The sequence below is a fragment of the Aquarana catesbeiana genome, linkage group LG13 (assembly GCF_042186555.1).
Source record: "Aquarana catesbeiana isolate 2022-GZ linkage group LG13, ASM4218655v1, whole genome shotgun sequence".
Classification (NCBI taxonomy): domain Eukaryota; kingdom Metazoa; phylum Chordata; class Amphibia; order Anura; family Ranidae; genus Aquarana; species Aquarana catesbeiana.
In genome coordinates this window covers 223,079,803-223,104,216 of record NC_133336.1, presented here as the reverse complement: position 1 = coordinate 223,104,216, position 24,414 = coordinate 223,079,803, and the positions used below count along the sequence as shown (strand labels likewise).

The following is a 24,414-nucleotide window of genomic DNA, read 5'->3' as shown; positions in this document are numbered from 1 at the left end:
ATACATGGAGCAGATGTCATGCTGCTAATGTGTCACGTATCTGATTACACAGAGGAGGCGGCGGACGACACGCGGAGGGAGTGTAGCGAGCGGATTGAAATGAAAGGAGATTATCACCAGTTCAGTGACAAGGGAGTAACACAATCTGTAGAGTCACGGCTTCCCAGAAGTAAGATCCTGACTTCCCGTCTGATGGACTACACAGGGTCCCCGCCCTTTAAATGCATCAGAAACCGATTGATCCGCAGAGATCGGGGCGAGCAGAGAACCCTCGTTCAGTGTAGACATTCCCCACCACATCTTCGCCCCGAGAGGCGGACATTTCCCAATGCATGGGTTCTCATTCTTAGGTGCTGGTTGCCTGGCTGTCATGTCTATCCTCTGGCTTCAGTCGCTGACCCAGAGCGAGTACGCAAGGAAGGATTTCAGACTTTCTCCATCTTCATGGCGGCCTCCATGCCTCTTCTTCTAGTAGGGAAAAGTTGACTTTAAAGTGCCAGGGTGACAGCACAGGAGCGCAATGAGGAGAGCGTTGTCACCCCATTACAGGAAGGGACTGAAAACGATCTTCATGACAGGATCACCAAGGATTATTTATTGAACATTGTAGAATGCCAGAGAGAGATGAGCTCATCACTGCGCTGCTTTTCCTTTCACTGTCCAGTCACAGGTTGGGGGCTCGTCCGGGATGACCTGGGCTCAGGTTGAATAATGCTGGCCCTCCAGACTGAGGACATCTAGTGGCAGAAAGAAGTACTGCAGGGGAAATCTAAAAAACGGTTTTGATTCTAGATAGACGTTAAATCAGACCTCCGGCTTTCCCTTCAGTGTTGCACAGACGTACAGGCTCCTCCCCCTGGACTGAAATGGCTTCCTCTGATTTCACTGCACACTGTGAGCTTCTCACAACGTGCATTAGAAGCTGCAGTGAGTCAGATAGAGCCCCGCCCCATTTACTGGCTGGAGGACGACCAGCATCATCTAGCCCTTTCCTCCCCAGCCTGACCCTTTCATTCATTGGATTTGAGTTCCTTCAATCATGGGGGCTCAGCATCATATGTGGGTGTTGCAAATGTAGCCTCCCTAAGAAAGCGCTCTCCTCCAAACTATCAAGGCCTGTCCAGCATCATCTAGCCCTTTCCTCCCCAACCTGACTGTCCCTGACCCCCGCCCCTTTAATGCATTGGATTTCAGGATCACGTGGGCGTTACCTATGCAAATGTAGCCTGCCTAGGAACACCCAACCACCAAGGCATTTTTATATTTGCTTAACTCCTCTCACTGCTTACATCAGGGCTGAGGGCTCTTGAGGGGAGTACTGAGGGCAGGGTGCTGTAACGTTTTCAGGAAGCCATGTACAGCCCCCTGCCAGCTCCTCCCACTAGCCATGATCTGCCTGCATTGCATAGAAAAGCACAGAGACCCAGTAAAGACATCATTGGGTCTAAAATAAGGTGTGCAATGAAAATCAGAAAGGCTTTATTTAAAAATGTCTGGGGGTGGAGGGAAGAACCAGAGAAGTTCATTTTATGGTACTTTAAGTGTATGTCTTTTTTTTTTTATATATATATATATATATATATATATATATATATATAAATTATGTTTATTTATCTTATTTTATATGTTACTTTATATTATTTTTATACGTTTAATTTATAATAAATGTTATATTTTATTATGTTATGCTATAGAGTATATTTATTGTATTTTTTTATAATCTTTTATATGTTTAATTTTTAATATATAAATTATATATATTATTTTATGTGTTATTATATGTTGTATGTTTATTTTAAGATATTTGATATCATTTTTTGTATGTTTTTAGTTTTTAATTCTATATTTTATTATATATATATATATATATATATATATATATATATATATATATATATATATATATATATATATATTCTAATTTTATGCATTTTTTTTATTTTTTAAGTTATTTTATATTATTTTATAGGTTTCATTTTTAATACATAAATTATATGTTTTATTTTATATGTGACGTTATATGTTTATTTTATGTTATATTATTTTTATATGTTTTAGTTTTTAATATATGCAAAGTATATTTTATATGTCATTATATATTATTTTTATAGGTTTCATTTTTAATATATTATGTTTTTTTTTTCTTTTATATGCAGTGTTTTATGTTTATTTTCTGTTATCTTATATTATTTGTATATGCTTTTAGCTTTTATATGCATTGTATATTTTATATGTCATTATATATTATTTTTATAGGTTTAATTTTTAATATATAAATTATATGTTTTTTTTTTAAATATGTGATGTTATATGTTTATTTTATGTTATCGTATATTATTTGTATATGTTTTAGTTGTTTAATATATGCATTGTATATTTTATATGTCATTATATATTATTTTATAGGTTAAATTTTTTATTTATAAATTATATATATTATTTTATGTGTTTATTATATGTTATATGTTTATTTTAAGATATGATATGTCATTTTTATATGTTTTAGTTTTAAATTCTATATTTTCGTGCTATTTTATCTTATGTTATATGTTATTTTATATTAATTTATATGTTTCATTTTTAATATATATTATATATAATATATAATATATAAATATATATATATATATATATATATAGATATATATATAGATAGATATATCTATATATATATCTATATATATATAGATAGATATATATAGATATATCTATCTATATATATATAGATAGATATATCTATATCTATCTATATATATATATATAGGGGTTTTCTATGTTATCTTATATTATTTGTATATGTATTCATTTTTAATATATGCATTGTATATTTTATATATTTATGTTATAGGTCTAATTTTTAATATATAAATTATATTTTATATATTTTATATGTTTATTTTATATGTTTATTTTATGTTATCTTATATTATTTGTATAATATTTTTGTTTTTTTTTATATATGCATTGTATATTTTATATGTCATTATATATTATTTTTTATAGGTTTAATTTTTAATATATATATATATATATATATATATATATATATATATATATATATATATATATATATATATATATATATATATATTTGTTATTTTATTGTATATGTTATTTTATATTATTTTTATAGGTCTAATTTTTCATATATACATTCAAATATGTTAATTGGTCAAGTGACAATAAAATGAACTTCAAGCAGTGAAATTTTTTTTTTTTAAATGCTTCTTTCATGTTTCTTATGGAGAAGAATAGCCAAGTAACGTCTGTAGAGGGGAGGATCTCCATCCAGAAACTTTGTTCCATTTTATCATTTCATTTTTTGTATCTTTAGTTACCTTCTCTGTGATATAAATATAAAGTGTAGGTGGTACCTGTACTGGGGGTTCCGGATGGAACGTCAGGGGATGAGGGGTCCATTCTTAGATGTGACTTGGTTCTGCGTGGAACTCTGCGTCCGTCTGTCCCGGTGGCGGTCCTGGCGCTCCGGTTTTATGTCCTTAGAGGAAGGTGACTATTGCCAGGAGGAGCGTGTGACGGACATCTGGAGAGCCTGCTTCATGCTGAGACAGACATGCTACACCTAAAAAATCATCAATATTTCATTCCCTCTGCCCTGACTGAAAGGGGAAGAAACGCCGAGGACCACGCTGAGATCCACTCATGTGAGACCGCTTCTCCGGGCCTGGAGACCAGCTGGGGGCAGACCGACTCCCTACCCCCACCCCCACCCCTACCCCCGTGTGCCTCACCTCTGCCCCGTGCCTCACCTGGCACAGGTGGGATTTAAAGCAGAACTCCGTCCTTGCCTTCAGTCTTGCACAGTTGTACCGGCTCCTCTCCTGGACTGAAATTTTACTACTCTGATTTCACCGCACACTCTGAGCTTCTTACAATGTGCATTAGAAGCTGCAGCACAGACAGAGCCCCGCCTCATTTCCTGGCCAGAGGATGCCCCTGGCCCGCCCCTTTCACATAAAGATTTTCGATCGTGGAGGCTCAGCATCACATGTGGGTGTTACCTATGCAAATGTTATGAAGCCCTGTGAATGCAGCACTCGTGGTATTGTATGGACCATTTATTGCTGATCACTGGCTCTGACTGTTCATGGACCGCATCTTCTGCTTCCTTGTTGGTTGTTGTATTTTGCGTTATAATATCTTACTGGTGTTGTCAATGTATTGCTAAAATATAGGAGTGTGTGTTGAAGTTTTGGCACAGGTCTTGGTAGTGGCATTATCAACAGCTTGGTCTTTAAACTGGCAGAGATCTTGGTGGTGGCATTGTCTACTTCTGGGTCTTTATACTAGCACAAGTCTTGGTAGTGTCGTGTTCTCCAATGGGCCTTTAAACCGGCACAGGTCTTGGTAGTGGCGTGTCATATAGATGGGTCTTTAAACTGGCACAGGTCAAAGTGATGGCATTGTCGACAGATGCATCTTTAAACCAGCACAGGTCTTGGTGGTGGAAGTGTCTACAGATGGGTCTTTAAACTGGTACAGGTATTGGTAGTGGTATTGTCTACAAATAGGTGGCATCGTCTACAGTTGGGTCCTTAAATCAGCACAGGTCTTGGTAGTGGCATGTTCTACAGATGGGTTTTTAAACTGGTACAGGTCTTAGTGATGGCATTGTTTACAGATGGGCCTTTGAACCGGTACAGATCTTGGTGGTGGCATTGTCTGCGTCTGGGTCTTTACACCGGAACGGGTCTTGGTGGTGGCATTGTCTACAGATGGGTCTTTAAACCAGCACAGGTCTTGGTATTGGCAATATCTACAGATGGGTCTTTAAACCAGCACAGGTCTTGGTGGTGGAATTGTCTACAGATGGGTCTTTAAACCAGCACAGGTCTTGGTATTGGCAATATCTACAGATGGGTCTTTAAACTAGCACAGGTCTTGGTGGTGGCATTGTCCATGGGTCTTTAAACCAGCACAGATCTTGGTAGTGGCATGTTCTACAGATGGGTCTTTAAACTGGCACCGGTCTTGGTAGTGGCATGTTTTACAGATGGGTCTTTAAACTGGCACAGGTCTTGGTGGTGGCAATGTCTACAGATGGGTCTTTAAGCTGGCACAAGTCTTGGTAGTGGCATGTTCTACAGTAAGGTCTTTAAACCGGCACAGGTCTTGGTGGTGGTATTGTCTACAGATGGGTCTTTAAACTGGCACAGGTCTTGGTGGTGGTATTGTCTACAGATGGGTATTTAAACCGGCACAGGTCTTGGTGGTGGTATTGTCTACAGATGGGTCTTTAAACTGGCACAGGTCTTGGTGGTGGTATTGTCTACAGATGGGTCTTTAAACTGGCACAGGTCTTGGTAGTGGCACTATCTACAGCTTGGTCTTTAAACCGTCACAGGTCTTGGTAGTGGCATTGTCCACAGGTGGGTCTTTAAACCAACCACAAGACCCAATAGAAGGACTGCCAACCATTAATGGTTTTCAGTCTGAATCTTCTTGGGAAGCGAAGCGAAGGTACCATGGCGAGAATTAAGTATCAACACGTCAATAAAACTTCTGCAGGAATGATTGTTTTTTTTTTTTAGTTTAGGATAGAGTAGGGAATGGGCAAAATAGAACGTTGTTCCATGAAGAGCTCTGAGTAGGAAACTGCCCTAACAGCAAAGCATGCTGGGTAATGGACACTTTTTTTTTGCAGTTGCTTAATGTACCAACTAAACACGTCCTTCCCTCGTACCTTCACTGCTCCGCAGTCCCATTTAGCATTACGGGATAAACGCTTCGTGTACGTTGTAAGTGACTTGCCGTCATAGGTACAAGCCTACAAAAGGGTCACATTACTGTCAACATTACAAAGTTACAGCGGTCTTTTATAGTGTAACGGGAGTCCAATCTCACTTCCCACCAATACATTTACAATGTCCTATAGTAACGTGACACGAGCAGAGCTCCGCGCCGGCGTGAAGTCAATGCTGCGTGCTATACCATGTACATGCCATTCATTTTATTATACAAAGACACAACTGGATACATACATATAGCTTATTATCAAGGAGCCAGGTACAACTTGTTCATAAAAATAAAAAAATGTGTTTAATCGCTTCCAAGGGTGGGACTCTACCAAAGAAATATGTTTCCACCTTAAAGCCAGTACACCGGGTCACTCTCTTGGCAGACCAGAAGCTGGCCCAGGGCTCAATCTGTGCCCTAACCACCAGTACCATCCAACCAACTATCCAAAGGAATAAAAACAACGACACTCCTTAAAGCTCAACCCAGGTGTAACTTTATGTGTTTGACCAAACAGACACAGAATCCCCATCTTGGATCTCCCCACTGATGCATTTCACCTAAATACTGGGCTTTATAGTTAAAGACCACAATTAGGTTTTTATTTTAAGCCCAGTTTTGGGTCTGCTTGTCCAAAGCATTAAAGGTTCACAAGGGTTGGATTTTAAGAGTGCCACTGGCTTTTCTCCTTTCTAGGACTCTACTAGTTGAGGCAAACAAATCCCAAGACTATCTTCGATAGTAATGGGTCTGTATATGGACTGCCCCAAGGGTTTGAGGCCGATGGATATCCTTAGTCTAAAGCTGAGCCTACGGCTTCATAAAATCAGATTACTTAGATATAAATATATTGGCAACCATGTTCTGCATCTATTCTAGGGCCAATTTGGGTAGAAGGTTGCTGAAGGTGTTTCCACTATGGTAGTCATCCAACAGTTTGCCAATATAACCCAATGGCATCTACTGTCTGTGGTGGCTTTGTAAAGGTTCAGTTTAAATCTAATTATGGTTACTATTCATCCAAATGTTGGGCAAAGAAACATCATGGTGAAAGTGGCTTTTTTGGGCAAATGATTGGTAACCAGCACAAACACAATGGGAAACTTGGAGGGTTTAAAATCGAGAGATCTTTCCCACCAGTTGGAAAGTGGGACATGTTCCACAAAGTGATTATTGAAGTTCATATTATCTTTTTAGCTTTAATTCTTTATTGTGTGTGTGTGTTTTTTTTTTTAATTTTTAGATTACGTTTTTTGCTACAATTTTGGGACCTGGTTTGCTCCTTTACAGGTGCTTCATAATTGTCTCATATACCAAAAAGAGTTGAATAAATATTTAAAAACTATAAAAATAAAGCTTGTATTAAAGAATAGACATACCTTTAGTTAAAATACACAACATGGCCCCACCCTCTTCTACTTTCCAAGTGCCCCTATTGGTCCTTTAATCTGATGGACAGCCTTTCTCGACAAGAAGTGGGCTAAGGGAGTTTCAGAGGGCAAGGCTAAGCTCAACTTATACAAGAGAAGTGGAGATGTTCATGTAACTTTATATACCTGGATCTAGTCTCAAGCATTCACACATTTGAATAATTCTCATAAATTGTCAAATCCAGCATTTCTCAACCAGGTTCCATGGAGCCCTTGGGTTCCTCCAGAAGTTGCTGGGGGTTACTTGAGCTGTGGCTGATTGACCTTCTATCTGTTGGTGCCACCATAGTTTCGGGGTCATCACCACTTGGCAAAGTCAACATCAGGGTTGCATTCTTCCTACTGACCAACAATTTAAGGGGCGTTTTCACAATTGTCCCCCAATGAACTTGCTTTAGTAAGGGTTCCCCAAGGCTAGAAAATTATTTTAGGGGTTCTGCTGGAGGCTGAGAAGGTCATCACCACTTGGCAAAGTCAACATCATGACACCAATTATCTTTTTAGCTGTCTGTAAGGGTAGAATTCCTCCTACTGACCAGCAATTTAAGGGGCATTTTCACCATTGTTCCCCAATGAACTGATTTTAGTAAGAGTTCTCCAAGGCTAGACATTTTTAGGGATTCCTCTAAGATTGAGAAGGCCATCAACACTTGGCAAAGTCAACATCGTGACACCAATTATCTTTTTAGCTGTCTGTAAGGGTAGAATTCTTCCTACTGACCACCAATTTAGGGGGCATTTTCACCATTGTCCCCAATAAACTGGTTTTAGTATAGGTTTCCTAAGGCTTGAAAATTATTTTAGGAATTCCTCAGAGGTTGAGAAGGTCATCACCACTTGGCAAAGTCAACATCGTGACACCAATTATCGTTTTAGCTGTCTGTAAGGATAGCATTCTTCCTATTGGCCACCAATTTAAGGGTGTTTTCACAACTGTCCCCCAATTAACTGGTTTTAGTAGGGGTTCCCTAAGGATAGGAAATTATTTTAGGTGTTCCTCTGAGGTTGAGAAGGTTGAGAAAGACTGGTCTAATACAATCTTTCTCCACTAGGATTTTGTGGAACTCTAGGAGTTCTCTAAAGGTTGCCAAGAGGTCCTTGAGCAACTTCTGCCTCTTGGATATCAACAATGATTGTTTTAACCATCTGTAAGAGGGGTAGTCTTCTCTGTGGCCCTCACAATAATGTACTGTGAAATTTTGATGTAGTAATTATTAGCAGGGGTTCACTGAGCCCAGAAAGTCATTTTGAGTGTTCCTTCATGTTAAAACGGTTGAGAAAGACTGGTCTAATATAATTTTTTCCAAGGATTTTCAGCTCCATCTAGTGGCCATAATGCGGTAGTATCCTAAAAATACCTCAATCAGGAAAATATTGCATGATGATCACTAGATGGAGCTGACGATAAAAGAAAATAAACATATTAGACAAACTACAGGGGTTATTCGGTATGGTTGTGCAAATGCTTGAGACTTTTTTTTTTTTTGTAAATAGCCCCCTATGGCATCCACATTTTTAGTATTTTCAGTGTAAATTCCCCAGGCTTATAATTGGTTGAAATTTAGAGCAATGAATAGTGATCACGGATATGGGCTTATACTGATAATTAGTGAAGAGTTCTAAAAAGTTACATTGTATATGCTCTGGGTTGCTGCCCAAATCCCTACCAGAAGGTCATGTAAGGTCCATGAGGCTATAAAGCCTTGTCTTTCCAATTCTAATGTTTAATGCTAGTAATTACAAGTCCTTATAACATCAAATGTCTACTGAGTAGGGTTGAAGTGGTCTGAGGACAGTTGAAGAGCCCTTCACATAACTCTGAGGATTCCTGGACGACGTTGGTGGCTCTCCGGAACACGCTGTCCTCCAGGGACATGGTGATGGCAGGGAAAAGGGATGGCAGCGAATAGGAGGAGATGTCTATTGTCCTCTCAGGAACTTTCTGGTTCGGAGATGAACAGCTCCTTGTAGAGCGGGGGGAACCTCTCCCACGCTATGCCCGGGTACATCTGTCGGAAGATGTTCAGTTTTTCCAGGTGAAGCTGGCAAATCCCAGACAGCCCTTCCTTGTGCGGGAGCTGAAAAAGGCCAATCGGCAAACAATTAGCAAAAACATGAAAAAACTAAAACGATTAAACCAAAAAAGTTTGTAAATACGGAGACAAAGCAAGAAGTTCAGCGGTGATAAAGAAGATAGATGTGCAAATTGTAAAAAGACGGTGTAGACAGATGTAGTACTGGAACAGGGTTGTCCAGCACCCAAGGCAAGGATCCAAAACTGTGCCCCCCTCCCCCACTGGTAATAAATGCCATTGAACGGGTGTACCACCCTGTGTCTAGTCTTCATCAACTTACATGGTAGTTAAATGGTAGTCTGTATAGCATTATGGAATATGTCAGCATTATATAAATAGAAGAAAAAAAAAATTAAAGGCCAGTAAGCCACATACCATGGGGTTGAGCCTAGAATACAATATATCTAAAGCCAAAACTTTTTTATTTTTATTTTGCCATGTGTGCCCTATTGAAGAGATTTCTCTTCACTTCCTATCCCGGAGACACAACAGAAAGTGAGAGGACATCCCATCTTAGCTGTTGCCGGAACAAGGTTATGAAAACAAAAAGAACATAATTGTGAGGTTACATAGACACCACTGAAGCCTTCACAGAGCTCTAGACATGAGTTAAGATTCATAGAGACCTCCAATGTCCTCACCTTGCTCATAATCCCCTCCCGATGGGTCCTCCGCAGTAAATGTCTGAAGGCCAACTGTAGCTTTCTGTGAAGGGTCTCCACCTTCTGCTTGTCTTGTAGCCAGGGCCGACCTAAGGAAAGTTTACATTTCATTCCTAAAGAATCCCGAGGAAAATGTGAACAGATACAGTATAATGTCTGGATTTTCATCTCATATATATTCATCTAGGCAGTGGTTTTCATTAGACGGTTTAATGGTCAGAAGACTTGGACTTACTGGGATCCAGCAGCGTCATGGCACTGTAGAAGGCCATTTCATGTTCGGAGAGGTTGAGAGCTCCCAGGATATGGCAGAAATCAAACATGGTGCTGATGAGATCGATGCACCCTGCAGAAAGAACATATGGATGTGACCTTGGTTCTACTACGTAGACCAACCATTCTCAACCAGGGTTCCTCCTGAAATTGACCTTCTATTTCATGGTGCTTGCATAGTTCCTGGTTCAATACTACTTGGCCACTTGGCCCAGCCAGTTGCAATAACCTTTTTTACCTTTCTATAAGGATGGTATTCTGACCACCAATAAATTGACTATAGTGGGGTTACCCAAGACCTGAAAATTATTTTATTATAATTATTAAAGGGTTTCCCCTGGAGTATGAAAAGGGTTTAGGAGGGCTATGATGTTTCTAAAGGTCTCAAGGCTTTCAGCCTTTCCATTCTGCCCAAAACCTAAAAAAAATGCCTTGGCTGCATTTGGACTTGGACAACAGAAAGCCAACCCCTCTCTTTTAATGCTTATGTTGTCTCCCATCGATTATATGCTTACGTTATTGTCATTGTATTGCATTTTACTGTTAATATTGTGTATCTGTTGCCATCTAGTGGTGATGCACAGCCACAGCTACTTGTTTATTCGTACTCTTGCTCTATTACATTGTCCCCCCCTCTTGTTCATGCTAGTTAGTGCAGTTTTTTGGGTTAGAACCTCCCTGCTTTTCTTGTGTTTCTGTAACTACCTGAGGAAGTAATTGGGGTTGATTTACTAAAACCAGCGTGCAAAATCTGGTGCAGCTTTGCAATCAGCTTCCAGGTTTTTTTTTTTTTTTGCCAAAGCTTAACTTAACTGCGTTAAACTGTCTGTGAATTCTACTGAATCAGCAGGTGGCCATACTATGTAGACAGATCAAGATCTATGGAGATATGTCAAAGCATTTTGCTCTTACCCAAAGAATGGAAGAGTTCCAGTTGAGCGTATTTGCCTTCAAAGTAGACCGTGTTATTGTAACAGTTAAATGCTCGGCTCATTCTTATAAGCAGCAGCTCCATGGCACCTAGAAGACAACAAAAAGAGACCTCATTTAGGCTCTGTGAGGTCCACATAGGAGACAAGACCTACAATGAATGTTTAGAAAATTATATCTGTGACGTACCAAAATGCCTGACCATCGCACCTATATGAGCTTCATTAATATTCCATTCCAAAACCATGGACGTTAAGGTTGAATCTCCCACCCCTCCCCTTTGTAGCAATAAGAGCCTAAACTCTTCTGAGGAGGCTTCCTATAAGATTTCAGGGGCTGACTGTGGGAATTTGGGCCCATTTTTAAGGTCAGGTGCTGATGTTGGATCAGAAGACCTGGCTCATCCCAAAGGTGTTCAGTAGGGTTGAGGTCAAGGCTCTGTGTAGGATACTCGAGTTCCTCTACACCAAACTGGTAGAGGTAGAAAAAAGAGGGAGCACCCAATATCCAATGAAATGCAAGTCGATAGGTGGATTTGAGGTTGTTTATTGAAAGATGCAACAAATGGTCAAGCCAACACGTTTCGGGAGAAAACAAAACTTCCCCCCTTCCTCAGGGCTGCTGCTGTTTGCTGATGGTGAACGGGGGAAAGATCCCAAACAAGTGTGTCTGTGACACCAAGATCGGAATGATCTATGTTTGCTGTGTTTGCATCTATACTGCTGCTGCAAACACAGCGGACACAGATCATTCCGATCTTGGTGTCACAGACACACTTGTTTGGGATCTTTGCCCCGTTCACCATCAGCAAACAGCAGCAGCCTTGAGGAAGGGGGGGAGTCTTTTGTCCCCCAAAACGAGTTGGCTTGACCATTTTTTTGCAAATTTCAATAAATTCACTTCTCGACTTGCCTTTTATTGGAATTTGGGTGCCCCCTCTTTTTCTACTTCTACTAGTACATGCAGAAACAATCTCAAGGCCGTACCCAAAGGCAGCAGCCCAGGCCCCCAAAAAAGGCTCACCACCTCCTTCCGGTGTAGAGGGGCAGAAAGTATCAGAAGAGAACTCTTCCAATCTCTTCCTAACCATTGACCTACAACCGACTGAATCAGTCCATCATGATCTCCAACCCTACAGAAGCTACCTCCACACCAAACTGGTCATTTTTACCCATAATTTCTGTCCATTAGTGAGAGCAGGTACCGATGTTGAATGAGAAGCTTGTGTGCCTAACGTTGGGGACCAAAAAAGATCTGGCTCACCATCAGCATTACAATTCATCCCAAAGGTGTTCAGTAGGGTTGAGGTCAGGGCTCTGTGTAGGACACTTGCATTCCTCCACACCAAACTGGTCACATCATGTCTTTATTGAGCTGGCTGTGTACACAAGGGACAGTCATGGGGGAACCGAAAAGGGTCTTCACCAAACTGTTACCACAAGTTTGGAAGCGCACAATTGTCTACAATGTCATTGTATGATGGAGTATTACCAATACCCTTCACTGGAGACACCTGTTTTTTGGGATGGGGTCCACATACCTTTGCCCATACATGTATGTAGTATTTTTTGGAAGATATCTATGATGTACAGCAGGGGTCTCCAAACTTTCTAAACAAAGGGCCAGTTTACTGTCCTTCAGACTTTAGGGGGGGTGGACTAGGGCCAGTGGGAATAAACAAAGCCCCATCATTGGTGTCAGTGGGAGAACTAGTGCCTCATCGTTGGTGTCAGTGGGAGGACTAGCGCCCCGTCATTGGTGTCAGTGGGAGGACTACTTCCCCATCGTTGGGGTCAGTCAGTGGGAGGAATAAAGCCCCATCATTGGTGTCAGTAGGAGGAATAGTGCCCCATCATTGGTTTCAGTGGAAAAGATAGTGCCCCATCGCTGGTGTTAGTGGGATTAATAGTGCGCCATCACTGGTGTTAGTGGGAGGAATTGCGTCCCATTGTTGGTGTCAGTGAGAGGAATAGTGCCCTATCGTTGGTGTCAGTGGGAGGAATAGTGCCCCATCGTTGGTGTCAGTGGGAGGAATAGTGCTCCATCATTGGTGTCAGTGGGAATAATAGTGCCCCATTGTTGGTGCCAGTGGGAGGAATAGTGCCCCTATTGTTGGTGTCAGTGGGAAGAATAGTGCGTCGTTACTGGTCTTATTGGGAGTAATTACGCCCCATTGTTGGTGCCAGTGGGAGGATTAGTGCTCCATAGTTGGCTTTAGTAGGATTAGTGCCCCATAGTTGGTGTCAATGGAAGGAATTATGCCATATCATTGGTGTCAGTGGGAGGAATAGGCACGCAAAGGGCCACATCCGGCCCCTGGGCCGAAGTTTGGAGACCGCATTTAAGGGCCACTTGGAAGACGATGGTGAAAGTTCCATTACCTGCTTTTAGGAGTACAATCTGGTCATTCGGATTCAGGTCCATGAAGCCACTAAGCCGTTTGGCAAACTCCACAATATACTGGATGGCATCGGTGACGTGGCATACGCAGCGCTCCCACATCTGGTCCATAGGCTGCTCAAAGACAGAGAAACATAGGACATATATGTTAACTCTTTGAAACCTCTAAAGAGATATGGGGTTTGGTTTCTTCAGTTTGACAAAATTTAATATTTTGCATGTTCCAGGGTGCTAGGAATTTGAAGATTCGTTTTTTTCTACACTGGTTACCATTTCTGGAGATAGGGAACATATGAAGAGGTTAAATTTAACTTGCCCTGTGGTGAAAGCTTTGCAACTCTGCCGTAGAGAAGGTTTCCCATCGCAGGACATGGAGGTTCTCTTGTCTGAACTGGCATGTTTCTTGGTGGGCAAGCACTACGTTCTGCGTCAAAAGCTCTGGGGATTGGAAGACCAAGCAAGGAAAATGAATGATCCACAAAGAGGTTGTGAAGGACACAAATGATCAGCAAGGAGCAACATCTCTAAATCTTAAGGGAGTATGACATTTTAGAAGCATCGATTGTACCTCCAAAAAGTTTTGATGTACTCACCAAGCTCTGTCGCTGAAATGACGCACTCTGGAAGTAAACAGCTGCTGATGATGTTGCCGTAGGACTCCACACCCTGGAACACGGTTGGTCTTGTGTGCTCCAGGTGAAGCTGTTGCTCTCTGAGGTAGCTTTTTCGAAGAAAGACTTCTGAATGTGTCTTTTCTGGAGTGTTGGAATGGTGGACAAGGGGGTCCTTCTGCAACTGCATTCTGGGTGCTGAACAGGAGCGTGCGGAGCAGGAAGAATCCCACCTGCCGGTCCATAGGGAATGCGGGATGGTATGGCCCAGTTCGGGAGATGTTGACGTTGGTTGATCCATCTGAGGTTCTGTCTTCTGTAGACTTGAAGGCCCCTCCCTTTGAAGTTTCTGCACCTCGGCCTGGATGATATCATGCTGCTTCTTGGACATTCGGCCAAATTTTACAGCTATAATGGAAATTGAAAACATTTAATTAACCAAAAAAAAAAAAGCAAATCCACCATAATAGCGTTCCACTTTTGTTTTCTGGAATGCATCCAATACTAAAATCACAACTCTAGTACACATCTTTGTCTATGGATATCCATGACCATAATGGGCTTCAGTCTATATCAATAGGTTCCTCCTCTCTGCCCACCAGACATGAAATTCCATGATATGCCTCTTGTGGTCCTACAGAAGTCTATTATGGGATGGAACATATATTCTTAGGACACTCTGGAGACCCAAATTTGCCGGACTCTCCACCTCAGACATAAACAGAGTGGAGGCAAAGCAAACAACGAGCCAAGCCTGATGTGTGTGAGGTGGATGTCCTATCTTTGAAGGCCTTTTTTGTTTTTCATTCTCATATGCTTTAAGCCAAGTCACCTTACCTCTACCCTCATGTCCGTTGTGTACCAGCCTCTGGGTAACCAATGACTCTTAGTCTACCCAAGAGCATCCAGTGTCAGCCAGTGACCCCCCAGTGTGCCGATGTGTGCTTCGATGAGCAACACGTGTCACCGGGTAACCCCAATGGGATCCTGTGCGCTCTCTGTCTCCGGTGCACCCCACGGCATTCTGTGTCACCTAGTGACCCCAGTGCACCCCTTTGTGGCTGAAGTGCACCCCAGAGTATCCTGTGACCCCAATGCACCCCTGTGTGCTCTCTGATTTTAGTGCACCCTAGAGCATCCCAGTTCACTCCTGGAAGCCTTGTGACTTCAAGAGCACCCCAGGCTATGCTGTGTCATCTATTGACCCTTAGTGGACCTCTGTGACATTAGTCAGAAGTTCTAACCCTTCCCCATTCTACTAAAGAAGGGGTCATTCGTTCTTTTTTTGTCTGTGTCCCCATTGAAGACATGCACCATCACTTCCTGTCCCAACAGGAAGTGAGCAGAAACTTTCCAAATGTGGATGCAGGTGACAATAAAAACCTTTGACCATTCCCAGGTCTATGCAAAGCATAATGGATCTTTTGGCTGCAGTGGAGATCCACTCTTGGCTCAAAGTGTTTTGGTCTCCATCTTACCATCCCGTGACATGCCCAGGGACAGGCACTTCTGCAGGCGGCAGTGCTGGCACCGGTTCCTGTTGGATCGATCGATCTGGCAGCTCTGTTGCTGACTGCAGGAATAGATCGGCTTCCCCTGCTGGCTCCTCCGGAAGAACCCCTGCCGGGACATTACGAGAGAGAAGTGAGAAGAAGCTGCCACTTTGTCACTAACATTTGTTTTCTATCCACCCCCCAACTTCCTCATCAACTGTCCGTCTGGAGACCATCAACCATCATTTTTATTTATTTTATTTATTTTTTATATATTTTATTTATTTATTGTTTATTTTTATATTTTATGGTCAGGACTAAAAATAAATAGATGATTATTAATACATTCATAAATTAAATTAATAATATTAAATTAATAAATAAAAAAATAAATAATAATAAATAAAAAGAATAAATATTTAAGTCAATTTTTTTTTGTAGTTTTGGATGGAGTGGAGAAGGATTAGAACCCCTATCAGTTTTTATTGCTGTCCCCATCTAGAGACATCAACCATCATTTTTTTATATATTCATATATTTTATTAGACGGACTAAAAATAAATAAATAAATTATTGTTATTAATAATAAATAAATAAATAAAATTAATAATATTCAATTAATAAATAAAAAAGAAATAATAATAAATAAACAAAATAAAAAAATATTCAAGTCCAATTTTTTTTTTTTTTTAGTTTTGGGTGGAGTGGAGAAGGATTAGAACCCCTATCAGTTTTTATTGCTGTCCCTGTCTGGAGATCTCAACCATCATTTTTTATATATTTATATATTTTATTAGACGGACTAAATATAAATAAATAAATGATTAATAATAATAAATTAATAAATACAATTAATAATATTCAATTAAGAAATAAAACAATAAATAATAATAAATAAAATAAAAAAATATCTGAGTCCAATTTTTTTTTTTTAAGTTTTGGATGGAGTGGAGATGGATTAGAACCCCTTTTTTCTGTTTTTATTGCTGTCCCCATCTGGAGACCATCAACCACCATTTTTATTTACTTTTTATATATTTATAAATTTTATGGTCAGGACTAAAAATAAATACATTTATCATGAATAAATATTAAAAATAAATAAATTATTATTAATAATAAATTAATAAATAAAATAATAATAAATTATTAAATGAAAAAAATAAATAATAAAAAAAATATTTAAGTTCATTTTTCTTTTTTTAGTTTTGGGTGGAGTGGAGAAGGATTAGAACCCCTAACGGTTTTTATTGCTGTCCCCGTCTGGAGACCATCAACCATCATTTTTATTTATTTTTATAATTTTTATATATTTAATGGTCATGACTAAAAAGAAAAAAATAAATTATTATTAATAATAAATTAATAAATAAAACTAATAATATAAAATCAATTAATGGAAAAATAAATAATAATAAATAAAATAAATAAATATTCAAGTCCAACTTTTTTTTTTTAGTTTTAGATGGAGTGGAGAAGGATTAGAACCCCTATCAGTTTTTATTGCTGTCCCCATTTTAATAATAAATTAATAATATTAAATTAATAAATTAAAAAATAAATAAAAAGAAAATAAATATTCAAGTCAATTTTTTTGCCCCCCCGTGGAAGGACTCACTTAAAGGGAGGCAAGGGCTGGGTGAGAAGGGATGTTGGCTAACCCTAGTGCTCTGAATATCCTTTGTCAGATAGCAAATGTTTATTTGCCAAACAAAGATTGGATGTGTATAATAAAATGAAAAACCTATAAAATGGAATAATGCCCTCTTGTCCCCTCACCTTACATCCTTCGCAGGTGATGACACCATAGTGGATTCCGGAGGATTTGTCCCCGCAGATCTTACAAGGAATGATCTCGATTTGTGCTGCCAGAAGAAAAACATAAAAATGACTTCCATGCAACAAAGTTATAACGATGTAACAGAGAGACCCCAATGTGTCCCCATTCAGGAATAGGGATGGATCAAAGTCCCTTGCTGCAGAAAATTGGGTATCTAAAAAATGGGTATTGACATGTTTGGTATCAATTTACTCGATGCAGTCCAATCTTTTTTTATATTGTACCTAAAAATTGGGTGTTTACATGTTTGGACTGCATCGAATAAATAAATACCAAACATGTAAATACTCAAATTTTAGCTACAATATAAAAGATTGAGTCGCATCGAGTAAATAGATACCAAACATGTCAATTCCCAATCTTTAGGTACGATATAAAAAAACCATTGGGCTGCATCGAGTAAATAGATACCAATCTTTTATATTGTAAATAAAAATTGGGCATTGACATGTTTGGTATCTGTTTACTCGATGCAGTCCAATCTTTTTTCATATTGTACCTAAAAATTGGGTATTTACATGTTTGGTATCTATTTACCTGATGCAACCCAAACAAGTAAATACCCAATTATTAGGCACAATATGAAAAAAAGATTGGGTTGCATCGAGTAAACAGATACCAAACATGTCAATGCCCAATTTTTAGGTACAGTATAAAAGATTGGGTCGCATTGAGTAAATATTTTTTATAAGGTAGCTGTTGACATGTTTGGTATTTATTTACTCGACGCAACCCAGACTTTTTAAATCTTACTAAAAAAAAATTTAAAAAAAATTGTATAAGATTATGTTTGTTTGCACAATTTTTTTTCCTGAAAATATGCATTTGATAAATACCTGTGCGGATATCGTGCAACATAAAAAAAAAATTACAACTGCCATGGCTTTATTCTCCAGGGTCTCTGCCTTCAGAATATACAGTGGTGACGGAAAGTATTCAGACCCCCTTACATTTTTCATTCTTTGTTATATTGCAGCCATTTGCTAAAATCATTTAAGTTCATTTTTTTCCTCATATTGTACACACAGCACCCCATATTGTACACACAGCCCCCCATATTGTACACACAGCACCCCATATTGTACACACAGCCCCCCATATTGTACACACAGCCCCCCATATTGTACACACAGCCCCCCATATTGTACACACAGCACTCCATATTGTACACACAGCACCCCATATTGTACACACAGCCCCCCATATTGTACACACAGCCCCCCATATTGTACACACAGCCCCCCATATTGTACACACAGCACTCCATATTGTACACACAGCCCCCCATATTGTACACACAGCCCCCCATATTGTATACACAACACCCCATATTGTATACACAGCACCCCATATTGTATACACAACACCCCATATTGTATACACAACACCCCATATTGTACACACAGCCCCCCATATTGTATACACAACACCCCATATTGTACACACAGCCCCCCATATTGTATACACAACACCCCATATTGTACACACAGCACCTCATATTGTACACACAACACCCCATATTGTACACACAGCACCTCATATTGTACACACAGCACCCCATATTGTACACACAGCACCCCATATTATACACACAGCACTCCATATTGTACACACAGCCCTCCATATTGTACACACAGCACCCCATATTGTACACACAGCACCTCATATTGTACACACAGCCCTCCATATTGTACACACAGCACCCCATATTGTATACACAACACCCCATATTGTATACACAACACCCCATATTGTACACACAGCCCCCCATATTGTATACACAACACCCCATATTGTACACACAGCACCTCATATTGTACACACAGCCCTCCATATTGTACACACAGCACCCCATATTGTACACACAGCCCTCCATATTGTACACACAGCACCCCATATTGTACACACAGCACCCCATATTGTATACACAGCCCCCCATATTGTACACACAGCACCCCATATTGTACACACAGCACTCCATATTGTACACACAGCACCCCATATTGTACACACAGCACCCCATATTGTACACACAGCACCCCATATTGTACACACAGCCCCCCATATTGTACACACAGCCCTCCATATTGACAGAAAAACACAGAATTGTTGACATTTTTGCAGATTTATTAAAAAAGGAAAACTGAAATATCACATGGTCCTAAGTATTCAGATCCTTTGCTCAGCATTTAGTAGAAGCCCCTTTTGATCTAATACAGCCATGAGTCTATTTGGGAAAGATGCAACAAGTTTTTCACACCTGGATTTGGGGATCCTCTGTCATTCCTCCTTGCAGATCCTCTCCAGTTCTGTCAGGTTGGATGGTAAACGTTGGTGGACGGCCATTTTTAGGTCTCTCCAGAGATCCTCAATTGGGTTTAAAGGGGTTGTAAAGGTATTTTTTTTATTTTTTAAAAATAACAAACATGTTATACTTACCTTCACTGTGCAGCTCGTTCTGCACAGAGTGGCCCCGAACCTGCTCTTCTGGGGTCCCTCGGCGGCTGTCTCAGCTCCTCCCCGCAATAATTAACCACCTTAATGTGAGCTCCCTCGCATGGTGGTTAGTTATTGCGGGCGCGCTCCCGTGATACAGCCGGCGGCTATAGCCGCTCGCTGTATCACTCGGCCCCGCCCCCCAGCGCGCCGCGTCATTGGATGTGATTGACAACAGCGCAAGCCAATGGCTGCGCTGCTTCCAATCCATCCACTGTAGCCAATCAGCGGCCAGGCTGAGCAGCGGAATCGAGGATATGAACGAGCAGCCGAATTTCGAGGGGTCAGGTAAGTAAAACGGGGGGGCTGGGGACGGCGGTATGGTTAGTAGTTTTTTCACCTTAATGCATAGAATGCATTAAGGTGAAAAAATTTTTACCTTTACAACCCCTTTAAGTCAGGGCTCTGGCTGGGCCATTCAAGAACAGTCACGGAGTTGTTGTGAAGCCACTCCTTCGTTATTTTAGCTGTGTGCTTAGGGTCATTGTCTTGTTGGAAGGTAAACCTTCGGCCCAGTCTGAGGTCCTGAGCACTCTGGAGAAGGTTTTCGTCCAGGATATCCCTGTACTTGGCCGCATTCATCTTTCCCTCGATTACAACCAGTCGTCCTGTCCCTGCAGCTGAAAAACACCCCCACAGCATGATGCTGCCACCACCATGCTTCACTGTTGGGACTGTATTGGACAGGTGATGAGCAGTGCTTGGTTTTCTCCACACATACCGCTTAGAATTAAGGCCAAAAAGTTCTATCTTGGTCTCATCAGACCAGAGAATCTTATTTCTCACCATCTTGGAGTCCTTCAGGTGTTTTTTAGCAAACTCCATGCGGGCTTTCATGTGTCTTGCACTGAGGAGAGGCTTCCGTCGGGCCACTCTGCCATAAAGCCCCGACTGGTGGAGGGCTGCAGTGATGGTTGACTTTCTACAACTTTCTCCCATCTCCCGACTGCATCTCTGGAGCTCAGCCACAGTGATCTTTGGGTTCTTCTTTACCTCTCTCACTGAGGCTCTTCTCCCCCGATAGCTCAGTTTGGCCGGACGGCCAGCTCTAGGAAGGGTTCTGGTCGTCCCAAACGTCTTCCATTTAAGGATTATGGAGGCCACTGTGCTCTCAGGAACCTTAAGTGCAGCAGAATTTTTTTTGTAACCTTGGCCAGATCTGTGCCTTGCCACAATTCTGTCTCTGAGCTCTTCAGGCAGTTCCTTTGACCTCATGATTCTCATTTGCTCTGACATGCACTGTGAGCTGTAAGGTCTTATATAGACAGGTGTGTGGCTTTCCTAATCAAGTCCAATCAGTATAATCAAACACAGCTGGACTCAAATGAAGGTGTAGAACCATCTCAAGGATGATCAGAAGAAATGGACAGCACCTGAGTTAAATATATGAGTGTCACAGCAAAGGGTCTGAATACTTAGGACCATGTGATATTTCAGTTTTTCTTTTTTAATAAATCTGCAAAAATGTCAACAATTCTGTGTTTTTCTGTCAATATGGGGGGCTGTGTGTACAATATGGGGTGCTGTGTGTACAATATGGGGGGCTGTATGTACAATATGGGGTGCTGTGTGTACATTAATGGGGGAAGAAAATGAACTTGATTTTAGCAAATGGCTGCAATATAACAAAGAGTGAAAAATGTAAGGGGGTCTGAATACTTTCCCTCCCCACTGTATATACTTTTCAGGGGGGTTTACAGTAATTTCTTGCAAAAAAAAATGCAAATTTTAACATGTGCAAAAAATGAATAAATAGGCAAGAATTTTGGGCCGGTTCACACCAGTTTCAGTCCAGTGCGTTTTTTTTTTTAACCTGCATCATAAACGCACGCATGGGGTTTTCTATGTATTCCAATGGCCTCAGTCCGTTTCAGAGTATTCAACAAAATGAGAACCGGCTGCATTTTTTTTTTCCCTGTATGGAACATACACAAAAAAAAAAACAAAAAACGCAGGGGAACGCATGTCAACGCACCAAAAAAAAAAACGCACATTTTCCTGGATTTTGCAAGTGTTAAAATAAAAAAAAAATAAAAAAGAGGGGAAAAAAAATGGAACGCATTGAAAAGACATCAGAAATGCGTGTACAATGCGTATGCAGAGACACATCCGGAGCGCACAAATTGTGTAAAGCGGCCATAAAGAAAGTCAAGTCGCAACAAAGTTTGTCAAATTTGATACTTTTGTTTCCATTGATTTCTGTAGAGAATTTTTCCCATGAAGTTGCTGCGCTCTGCAATGTTTTTTTTTTTTTTTTTTCTTCATCATGTTTTGAATTTTTTGCAATTTTTATAAATATTTATTTTTTTCTCTTCTTTTATTATCTGTTTATTGTCTCAGATAATAAACAAACTCTTTAAACGTCATTAACGTTGTATCCTTCCTTTTTTTTTTTTTTTTTTTAGAAGTACTCATTTTTGAGTTGATCGGTTTCCACTTGACGCCCGCGCTGCCGGGTTCCCAGGGTCGTCCGTCCGGTCCCGCTGAGTCGGCACATCTGCGCGGAAAGCACCTTATTTTTACCCCCGGGGCGGAAAGTGTTAAGACTGAAAGTGTCAAAGCCTCCGACACAACAAAACGGTGACGAGAAGCTCTCGGCAAAAGTCGTGTGCCAACCAACCGCCGCGCTTCCCACCTGCTGCAAAACCTCAGACATCCGGACCCGGCTTACTCACCGCCGGCTCCGGAGGTTCGCAGCGCTGTTTGGCGTCGTGGTCGGCGATTCGCAGCGCCTGCGCTGGGAGCTGTGTATGGTGGGAATGGTACAATTAGGAGACGGGAGGTCTTCGGTGGGAGGGGGGGGAGGGGATTGCACAACAATGACCCTGACTTAATCTGAAACTGTTACAAAATGAGTGGGCAGGAGTGTCTATTTTCCACAACCTTAAAAAAATTTGCATTGGGGGGGGGGGTCATGTGACCTGTCATGATTTGCATAAACTCATTTTTTAACTCATTCATCATCTGATTTTATTTTGAGATGTTATCAATACGTGGGCACCCGGAAAAACGCGTAGCCTTCCAGAAAAATTTGGTTTTATATTTATTTCTATTTATTTATTTTCATATATATTTATTTTACATTTACATATTTATATTTATTTTATTATTAGTATATATATATCTATATATATCTCTATCTATATATATATCTAGATATATATATCTAGATATATATATAGATAGAGATATATATAGATATATATAGATATAGCTATAGATATAGCTCTATCTATCTATCTATCTATCTATCTATCTATCTATCTATCTATCTATCTATCTATCTATCTATCTATCTATATATATATATATATATAAATATAAATATAAATATATATGCACCCGGAAAAATGCGTAGCATGTCGCCGATTGACAATAAATCTGGTTTGACCGTTTTGCCTTCCAGACAAATTTGGTTTTACTTTAATTTCTATTTATTTATTTTCATATATATATTTATTTGATATTTACGTATTTATATTTTATAATAATATTTTATATATTTATTTTATATTTATATTTTATATATTTATTTTTACATATTTATACATATTTACATTTACATATTTATATTTAGCATGTCGCCGCTTGACAATAAAGCTGGTATGACCGATTTGCCTTCCAGAAAAATGTGGTTTTATATTTATTTCTATTTATTTATTTTCATATATATTTATTTTATATTTACGTATTTATATTTGTTGTATTATTTTTATATATATATATATATATATATATATATATATATATATATATATATATGCACCCGGAAAAACACGTAGCATGTCGCTGCTTGACAATAGATCTGGTTTGACCGATTTGCCTTCCAGAAAAATTTGGTTTTATATTTATTTCTATTTATTTATTTTCATACATATTTATTTTATATTTACGTATTTATATTTTATATTTATATTTTACATATTTATTTTATATTTACATATTTATATTTAGCATGTTGCCGCTTGACAATAAATCTGGTTTAAATGACTTGCCTTCCAGAAAAATTTGGTTTTACATTTATTTCTATTTATTTATTTTCATATATATATTTATTTTATATTTACGTATTTATATATTTTTTATTTATATTTTATATATTTATTTTCTATTTATATTTTATACATTTATTTTACATTTACATATTTATATTTAGCATGTTGCCACTTGACAATAAATCTGGTTTGACTGATTTGCCTTCCAGAAAAATTTGGTTTTATATTTATTTATTTCTATTTATTTATTTTCATACATATTTATGTTATATTTACTTTTTTATATTTTATATATTTATTTTATATTTACATATTTATATTTAGCATGTCACCGCTTGACAATAAATCTGGTTTGACCGATTTGCATTCCAGAAAAATTTGGTTTTACATTTATTTCTATTTATTTATTTTCATATATATATATATATATATATATATATATATATATATAT

At 39.2% G+C, this 24,414-nt stretch overlaps 1 protein-coding gene across 1 annotated transcript in view; it reads right to left on the bottom strand.

Moving 5' to 3' along the window:
* Nucleotides 1–5,956: 5,956 nt before the first annotated feature.
* Nucleotides 5,957–24,414, bottom strand: part of LOC141116781 (nuclear receptor ROR-gamma-like) — a 42,297-nt gene continuing 23,839 nt past the window's right edge. Inside the window, exons 2-10 of the mRNA XM_073609211.1 lie at nucleotides 17,411–17,496; nucleotides 15,617–15,758; nucleotides 14,121–14,546; nucleotides 13,844–13,965; nucleotides 13,509–13,641; nucleotides 11,110–11,217; nucleotides 10,160–10,270; nucleotides 9,904–10,013; nucleotides 5,957–9,265 (exon numbers count right to left, since the gene is read on the bottom strand). Of these exons, the coding sequence (XP_073465312.1) occupies nucleotides 9,119–9,265; nucleotides 9,904–10,013; nucleotides 10,160–10,270; nucleotides 11,110–11,217; nucleotides 13,509–13,641; nucleotides 13,844–13,965; nucleotides 14,121–14,546; nucleotides 15,617–15,758; nucleotides 17,411–17,496 (1,385 nt within the window). The 3' untranslated portion in view covers nucleotides 5,957–9,118. The remainder of the gene's footprint in view (nucleotides 9,266–9,903; nucleotides 10,014–10,159; nucleotides 10,271–11,109; nucleotides 11,218–13,508; nucleotides 13,642–13,843; nucleotides 13,966–14,120; nucleotides 14,547–15,616; nucleotides 15,759–17,410; nucleotides 17,497–24,414) is intronic.